This window comes from Pantherophis guttatus, chromosome 1 (genome assembly GCF_059756535.1).
Source record: "Pantherophis guttatus breed Tessera chromosome 1, ASM5975653v1, whole genome shotgun sequence".
Lineage (NCBI taxonomy): Eukaryota > Metazoa > Chordata > Lepidosauria > Squamata > Colubridae > Pantherophis > Pantherophis guttatus.
In genome coordinates this window covers 286,527,275-286,537,006 of record NC_142063.1, presented here as the reverse complement: position 1 = coordinate 286,537,006, position 9,732 = coordinate 286,527,275, and the positions used below count along the sequence as shown (strand labels likewise).

The window sequence follows — 9,732 nt, the reverse complement described above, 5'->3', positions numbered from 1 at the left end:
AAGACATCTCTTGATAATAAGCCCAATTGGGCTTTTGAGCACATGCGCTAAAATAAGCCCCCCTTGAAAATAAGCCCCCCTCCCCAAAAATATTTAAATGCATGCGCAGCTGGTCCCCGCCATTTCCTCTGGTTAGGGTTAGGGAGACAGCTGGAAATAAGGTAAGATGGCAAGAGGAGCCCCGTCTTGCTCCATGCACCCCAAAATAATAAGATCTCCTCAAAAATAAGGGCAAGTGCTTATTTCGGGGTTCAAAAAAATATAAAATAGGGTCTTATTTTTGGTGAAACATGGTATGAATTAAGGTTCCTGAAACTTCGGATTTTAGACTAGTATTCTAAGCCACAGCAACAGTGGTTTAGAAACCTGAACCAGGATTCCAGCCAACATGGCCATCGGAGGTTCTGGGATTTGTAGCTGAATGTCACCAATAGGAAATGCTGATCTGTTCTGAGAAAGTGAGCTTTTGTAGAGAAATGTATTTATTATTGAATTTAGTAAATTATAGAGCACTTATGACCAAGATCACAGGCCTTGCTGTCCATCTTTCTTCCGTAAGATTTTTCCCCCAAAGAATAAATCACACACAATAAAATCGAAGAAAGATGGTGATAGTGTGGATTTTGACTTCCCAAGTTTCCTAGATATCATAACCATTATTGAGAACTCTTGTTTTTGGGGTCCCCATATATGGAGAACATCAAAGTTGAGGAAAACTGCATTAATCAAATCTTAGGTGTCACATTTTGTAGTGTCAAAACTGCAATGTGAGGAGTTGCAGTTTGCAAGATCAAAAACAAAAACAGGCATGTCAGAATAGACGTTCATACCACAAACTCCTAGCTCTGAAAAATCATCAGACTGGATGAAAAGAGAAATTCCACATATGATGCTCTATCCTAATATGGCACAAGTCAAACACATATATCCAATAGTCTGGGGGTATATATGTTTGATACTCCATCAAGGTATATACTTGGGAATGGATGAAGTGAGGGGGTCCTATAATAGGCCAATGACCATGTGCTCTTCACAAAGGAGCAGAAAACTGCTAGGCCCAACTGTTGGAATATCACTTACATATGGATTACCTCCCTTCATATTCCAAAGAACATCAGGAAGCAGAAAATGGATTCGATTTGCAGTAAAATTTACACAAATATCCATCAGTGTCACACTAATGAGTTTATCATTAAAAAAAACTGCAGCTGAACCTCTTAGATCCTTCCTCATCATCAAATTTCTTACCTGAGAAACTTCATGACAACTAATTTCCTCTCATTTAGGATCTCTTAGGACTCCCAGTCATCTCCACAACTTCTTGACATGCTTAAAATATACATGGTAGTTTCAGTGCCTTACTTTAAATATTGGGGCTTCTCTTGGATTTGAATTCAAAACTGCATTATATCAAAGTCCAGGTTTTCCTTGCTAATTTTCTTTTCTTTCTATTACCAGAAAAGAGTAAGTACTGTGAACATTTTAAACTTTACCCACAAGTTACTGATTCTGACATGTGAAACATCAGAAATTCTTAAGAACTCAGGGTCCCCAGAGCTGAGGACAATGTAACAGTCGAGGCATGGTCTAGAAAAAAGGAAGGACTGTAGCTTTTCTTTCAGGTTCCTTTGCTTGGAGAATCAGTGCAGTTACTTGTCTTGCTTGAGAGGAAAAGCTACACTGTCATGGATTCTTCTGATGAAATACAACTCTAAAAAAGTGAGTCAGGGATTGATCCAGCGAGATACTGTCAAGTTGACCTGGGCAGTTGAAGGTGGAACAGGAAAGAAAAAGCCCTAGTTATCTCCTCACCCACCCACCCAACCTTTATTTGTTTGTTTTTTTGCTTGTGGTTGTCAATCTGCAATTCTGTGCCATGGATCTGATGTTGGTGTTGATTGCTCCATATCAAATTTATTACATGAAGTCAAAAGCTATGGACTTGTTCAAGGGAAAATGTGAGGGAGGAATACTTTCAGACTCACGAAGATAGGTTAATGCCAGTATTTCTCTGCTAAACCGTCTCCTGCCTAACCCATCAGATCTGTGAGTCAGGGCACTTCCCTTAAGTGGTTTTCACACCTTTAGAGTGAGGTCTCCACACAGGATCCATTCCGATGGAGGTGGCGGTGATCATGGTTGAGGCAGCCCTCATTTCGATGTACAATAAGGACAGGGAAATAGAGGGCATCTTGGTAAGGAGGAGGTTCCTCCTCCTCCATGGTGACTTGGCTGGACAGGCGAGTCTGCTCCGTTGGACAGCTTTGCTCATTTAAGCTCTCGCTCCGACTTTGCCAAAGGCAGCTGCGCCGGGAGCCATACAGGCGGCCCAGAGAGAAGCGACTGCTGCTAAAGGGGATTCTGGGGCTGCCATTGCAGATGCTGAGAGCACTACGGGAGAAGATGGAAGAGCTACTTATAGTCCTATGGCATTGTTCACAGTTTTGCCTATAACTGCCATAATGGCAGGAGGAATAAGTAGTGCAACCAGACAGGCCTACCAAATCCATAAGGACAGCCTCTGAGTAGCTAGGCACCAATTGCTGGTTGGAGCGGATATGCCACTCTAGTTCTGTACTATCCACTGTGTTGACTCGAGGCATCCGTCGGCAGAAAGGACGCTCTTCAGCTGGTGTTACTGCCACATAGTCAAATCCAAAGAGTTTTTCTACATGGTAGTGGACATAAGAAGTGCGATACTCATTCAAGACTCTCAAGGGCCAGGACAAAGTCAAGAGAGCAGCCACCCAGAAAACATAGTGAGAAATATACCAAGGTAAATTGTCTGGGTCTGAGAAAGCCACCATGTACTCTTTGAAGTCCACATTCTTAAGATGCATGCCTTCCCTTGCCTCCATATAGTCATCTAGTCCCTCGTTCTCTGTGAAGAAACGGGCCCTCTGAGTTAGATAGGAGTTCTCAGATTCTACATTGGCAAAGCTGAAGCACTTGGTGAAGCGAAGCCGAGTAGCTGGGAAACTCTCCAAGTCTATTAGGTCCTTTGAAATGTCCTTCGCCCCACAGTTAGAATAATCAAATTCTGCTTCTGCCACATGGGTGTTGACTCTCTCATGGTAGACCTGGGTGGTAGTATAAGCGTCCCCATTGCGATAGCGGGTGACCTGACGTGTCCTTCTGACATAATGATAGCTGATGGCTTTCCACCAGATGCAAGGTGTGGCCTGCTGCATCCTTTGGACACGTTCATGCACACTGTCTACATCCACCTTGTACTGGAGCTCATTGCGAGTGTAGCAGTGCCAACACTCCACCAGGTAGACCACATAAAGCATCACCAAGAAGGCCAAAGGAATATAGATATAGCCATTAGAGCAAGGGCTATCATGGTACATCATGGACTTTCCCTTATAAGCACTATCAAATGTCAACCGGGTCACCTTTGTTACGTGGCACCAAGTCATTGCTCCCATGCAGCCATACATTAGGAAGGAGAGCACCAGGCACTTCCAGTGTGACTCTCTACAGAGCGACTTGCTGAGCGACTGCTTCACTGGCCGTTGCTGCTTTGCATGATGAGGAGACATCGTGGATATTGTGGATTTGAGGGGGGAGAGAGCAGAGAGAAAACAGAAAAAAAATAATTACTATATAGTGAAAGAAAGGGAAACAGAGAGAGCTGCATAACTGTCTTAATTAGCATTAACTACAGAATTAGTCACAGATGGGCATTCTCAGAGTCATGAATAGTGGTACTCAGGATAAATCCTCTCAGCTTGCAGGCATGAGGAACAGGAGAACTGAAGTTATATATGCATAATTGTTTCCCAGAACTCACATTCAAATTACTATAGCATCCTCAAATTACTACAGTAGAAGATTGTAACAATCCTCTCCCAAGCTCTGAGGAAATGAATTATTGGGACATGTTGATATGATCTTCCAGATCTGCCATCACCCTCTTTCAGTTTAAATGGAGAAGTTTTGTGATTCGTTTATTAAATATATTACATCTCACAGGAAGATGGAAAGGATTACCCCATTCTCCCTCTTTCCTAGTCACACTTCTGCCTTTACGGACATTTTTTCCTACCATTTTATTTCTAAAATATGAATATGCTCTGACAATTTGCAGTCATTTTTTGCTATAATTGTGAGACAATGGACCTTTCTCTTGTGTAACTATTTTCTGTCTTCACATTGAAAAGGTTCAAGAGAGGTTCAATACAAACTATTGGTATTTATCAAATAAGTTTATGGAGTAAGCCTAATTAAAGTCTTTTGCCTTTCTAGGTTTATGTATCCCAGGGGAATATAAAGAAATAAATATAAAGAAACAGTAAAGCCTCAACTACTTCTAAGGGGAAAATGGCAGATTTCAATCCTTCTTAATTTCCTTTGGTAAATAGACAAGAAATTGTACAATTCTGTTCCACTGAGGACTACAGTACTCTTTACAGGAGTAACCTGTCCAGGGCCATTTCTGGCACCTCATTTTCTCTCTCTTAGTCTAATGCAGGAGTGAGTAATCCTGATCCATGGAGCTGCATGCATTTTATAAACCTCTTTTTGAAGTTCTGATGGTGTTATAAAAATCTAGGGATGAGGCACCAAGTACTGAAATTGGGTGTCAGCCCTGGAGGCCATCTTTTACTTTGGATCTTCAGGGCTGCCACACTTGGTAGATGGGCATGCTGTGGGAAACAGGAGGGGGGGTGGATGGAGACAGGGTGAGATGTAAAGCCATAACAACATTCTTTTCTCTGGGAGTCAAGGACGTTCAGCCTGCACCTGGAGAAGTGTGACTGGGAAGCAACTCCAGTTGGGACAGGGACATGATTGGACCATGTGGTGGACACATGGGTGCAGGGGAAGGAACTTTGATTTGGGTGGGGAAAACCCGGAGGCCTTTCAGATTCGGGTTTTCCCAGATGTGCCAATATGACATCTCTAATAAAATGGAACTTGAGGAGAATGCCTGCCTTGGAGTTTTACTTCTGCTGGGGGTGTTACTTAGAACCCTAACACTGGGTTTTGTGCAATGTAATAGTTTATGTAGCTACACTCAGCTTGTTTAGCCTTACAATAGTAGACAAGGTTATCAATTTCTAAATTTTTAAAGTTTTATCTCCTTATATGATGTAAATGTATATGATGTACATATGGCTAGAAAAACTTGGCAACCCATGAAGTGTTGTTTACTGTCGCATTTATGGAAAAACATGATTTTCTTTTGTCTGACACAATTATTTGGGCTTCCTGGTTATAAACTGAATTTTTAATTCTTTTTTTGCATGTAAGCAGTAGGTTCAGAGATGAGTGAATGTAATTTATGGCTATACAGCCAGAAACAAAAACAAAAAAAAGCAAGACAGGTTTAGAAAATATTTCTGTCTATTTCCATGTCTCATTTATAGGAATGTGGGTGGCAAATACATGAAAAAGGATTTTGGAGTCTTTATCCATAGATTCATAAACACACGTTTACTGTAAATGACTTCTTTGTTAAAGCTAATAATCCTGCCCTATCTTTCTAGGATTCAGTATGTGACAGCAATGTAAAACAGTAAGGGGTTTATAATAAACAAAATAACATTTGTGAACATAGTCCCAGACAAAAAAAGGTTAAAACAAAGGGGAGACTTGAGAAGATTGTACTCTGAGGCTGAGCATAGATGGGAGTGCTCCATCTTCCTAGTTTAGAAGTCTGGATAAAAGGAAGCCGAGGCTCTCCACTTCACAAGGATTCAACTTCTATAGAAACAGGTGAATCTATCTAGGCAGGAAATCAGCAATAGGTTAATTGTTTTCTGTATGGTGTTAAGTCTACTTTTATTTTGGTACAAGCTAGAAAAATCGGGGTTTATAGTGATCTTGAATCATAGCTCAAGTAAGTGCAAGAAGATATATATTGTATATATTTTTACAATCTCCTTGCGATCACTAAAATTAATTTGGAATGCTCTATCTCATCTCTTTATAGATCAGAGTAGCACCATCTTTTGATCTGCCCATAACTTTGTATTTTCTTTTGAAATTCTTATTCTTAAATTCCTTTTCAGTTGCTGTTTCACATGGTCACTTGTTTAAATTACCTCTTCCAATATTGAAAGCTTTTTTCACTATTTAAGGTTTTTAAAAAATGTTTACATTTGGTTTATTACTTCGGAACTTAAGCTACCTTAAAGAGGCAGAAAAGCTGAATTCTCTAATTACATGGCTTTATGTTACATATCGCTATCTCATTTTTACATTTTTTTGTGTTTGTAACTCTTAATTATAAATATGGCAGCACAGGTTATGAGGACCCCATCAGGGGTTGAACGCCAAGTGAGATGGTGGTTGAGTGGGACAACTCACCATGGTCAACTCTCCACATCATGGTCAACTCACCACGGCCAACTCGCCACGGTCAATTCAGTGGGACAACACGACATAGCCAACTTGCCACTGGAAACTCGTGAGACGATTCAACAATTCAATTTAATTATTTAAAATTATTAAAAAATTATTTTTATTTTTGTCATTCACATTTATTTTCTCCATTCTTTCTTTAATGATTCTATTCCACTATTTATTTATTTTTTGATATTAGTGTAATTTTTGTCTCACAGTGAGTTGGCCGCAGCAGGAAATGGAAGCTGGGTGTGAAGAGTATTTGGGGAGAGAATGTCTGAAACCCTTAGTCCTCCGCCCTAAGGGCTCAACTGTCCACTACAAAGACATTTATAGAAAACATTTTCTATCTATTCCCCTGTCTTATTTCTAATATGAGGGTGGCAAATACTGTATGAAAAACACAAGTTTAGGGTCTTTCTCATACCCTACAGATTCTCATACAGATTCATATCCTAAAATCTTTCATTTAACTTAATGATCTTCTTGATTTATAATGATTCCTCCATATTTCACTGGCCATATTTATCTTGGGTTAATATGCAATATGAATGTACAATAATTAGGAAAATGCTTAAAAGTAAGCATCCTAACAGTCGTACAAGTAGTGCATATGCGTTGATAACAGCATTACAGATGACTAAAATGGAAATGAATTACAAGCCACAGTTTTTCTTTAGCTTGGATGGTGCGAGTTCTATTTTTGTATTTCTCACATTTTCTGAGTGTGATTATAGACATAGGAACATTGCTTTATAAATCTGCCACATTACCAGTTTGCAAGATGCAGCATCCTGGTCTAGTTGTTAACCACAAGATTTTTAACAAGATTCCTCCACAAGCTATTTGCCTTCAATTTTTAAGTAAAAAGATTCAAAGCATAATTTATATATTTGCTTTTACAGCTATCGCTTCCCATCAAATGTGTGAAGTGTCACAAGACCTTTTAAACTGTGATCTTACAAACCAAGCAGTGCCACTAAATCAGCCTCAAGGAAAAATAGTTAAAATAACTCTGAAAGCATAAGGCCATGTTTGACACCAGAAAGGGACGAACTAAGGATGAAGACCTCTTTTTAAGACTGTAGCTCTGCAGTACCATAATCCATCAGAAAGAATGAAAACAATCTGAACACATAAAGTGGAATGAGGAAAATGCATTGAAGTTTGTGATATGCATTTCTATCTCTTGGTTCAAACTGAGGATGATAGGAACCTTGTAAGACAAATGGGGACACACATTTTCAGATTGCATGCAAGACAGAAGATTGCTAGAACTGTGCAATCTTACAAGATTGCTAGTAAGTGCTGTGCAATAACTGGCATTTCTTCATTTAGACAATTCTTGTCTTTCCCTAGCTAAAAGTAATTTAGATATTTATGAAAGTGAACTAAGAGAAGGTTGCTGTTTTCCAGAAATACCCAAAACACTCAGGTTTAAATTTCTGCAGTTCAGAATATCTTAGAGAAATGTTCTCCTTCTGTTGGTCAAGCATTACTTCACCTAGGCCCAAATTATGAATCTGAAAGGACATTCAAGTGCTATGAAGTTTCAGTAACCACCTAAAAAACACATCTGTGCTTGGAGGGTTGGGGACTATGGATTGCTTTGTATGACCAGCTTAATATATTCAAATGTATCATGTACTAACCAAGCTATTATCTTGCTAGATTTGGATTAGGGAAACTGGGGGTCCAATCATCGCTCAATGATGAAGCTTAGAGGCTTATCTTGGACTAGTAACTATTTCTTCTAATGTGGAAGATATCTAGCACATTTTAACCAGTCAAATTGTCAGGTATCAGGGCTATCATTAATCCTTACAATAATGGCATCTTGGGCTGAGTTAATTATGTCTCTAAGCAACATCATTTTTTTTAGGAAGCAAGCATCTATCTCCATGGTTGATGGAGACTTGTGTCATATCAGAAAGTATACTGAAGGAGAACGAAACAGATGGGGAAGGCTACACAACACTTTACACGAGTGGCTGAACAGATCTTTGCTCAGCATTGACGTCTAGCTCAGGCTACCCTCAGCAGCACCTCTATCCTTTTTTAAATACCTAGAGAGGCTTTCCCCATCTTTTATTTCATTATAATGGGGTTCTAAAATAGTGATGCAGACGTCTTTCAATATAATGAGATAACATCATTTGGTTTTTCTATCCTTCATTCTCTTTTCCTGCATTTCTGAGACTATTGCCTACTCTTTAATTTTGGATTCCCAGTTGAATTTTAAGAAAAGCATTGGAGAACGTGCAGATGTGCATAAATTATGGTTAAGATAGGCAGCTGCATATTTCTCAGAACTTTGGTATCAATCCTCCCTGCTTCCCAATAACAATCATTATTATCCTTGTTCACCCAGGTGGCAATATTGAAGATATTTTCTTACGTTTTAGGTTCTTGTTATGTTAAGTAGGGACTTAACATAACAAAGACTTAACATAACAATATAAGTCCCTATAAGGGACTTATAGGGACACGGTGGCTCAGTGGCTAAGATGCTGAGCTTGTCAATCGAAAGGTCGGCAGTTCAGCGGTTCGAATACCTAGTGCCGCGTAATGGGGCTTCTGCCAACCTAGCAATTCGAAAGCACATAAAAAATGCAAGTAGAAAAATAGGGACCACCTTTGGTGGGAAGGTAACAGTGTTCCGTGTGCTTTTGGCATTTAGTCATGCCAGCCACATGACCACGGAGACATCTTTGGACAGCGCTGGCTCTTCGCCTTTGAAACGGAGATGAGCACCGTCCCCTAGAGTCGGGAACGACTAGCATGGGCTTTGACATGGACACTACTGAGTGATATGAACCAAACTTGCAATTTAATAGGTAAAAACTATTTTTTAATATGGTGAAGATGAAGTCTGACTTATTTTTCAAAAAGCTACTTTAATGCAAATATGTTTTTATCCTAATCTCCACTGCACATATTTATGCCTGTATCCACTGCCATGGATCCATCTTAAGGACACGAATCCAAGGAAGATGACCATGTAAAGATGGTCAAGGCCAACTTTCACAACTTTGAGGCCCACCCACAAACCCAAACTACTATCCAGCAACCTTTACACTGAGGTGTTTTTTTCTAGAATTTTCTTCTTTTCTTGCTGGAACTAACCCATTTCCAACTTAAAACTTTCTTTTCCTGGCTTTTCTCATCAAACTTAATTAGGTCCCCTACTGTTTTGGAGAGCTATTCCTGCCGACAGAGAAACAGATTCTCACCCTTTTTCACATACTTAATTTCTAATATTTTGTTAAGTTAGAAACACATTTCATTAGCAGTATTTGTTGGCATTCCAGTATAATGTTTCTGCATTTTTAAGATGTCATGAAAAGGAGCTTTCTTAGAAATAGTCTAGATAGTAGT

General features: G+C 39.5%; 1 protein-coding gene across 1 annotated transcript in view; it reads right to left on the bottom strand.

Annotated features, from left to right (window-relative positions):
- Nucleotides 1–277: 277 nt before the first annotated feature.
- TMEM151B (transmembrane protein 151B) overlaps nucleotides 278–9,732 on the bottom strand; it is a 20,554-nt gene continuing 11,099 nt past the window's right edge. The window contains exon 2 of the mRNA XM_087883090.1: nucleotides 278–3,521. Coding sequence (XP_087739216.1) covers nucleotides 2,085–3,521 — 1,437 coding nt within the window. The 3' untranslated portion in view covers nucleotides 278–2,084. The remainder of the gene's footprint in view (nucleotides 3,522–9,732) is intronic.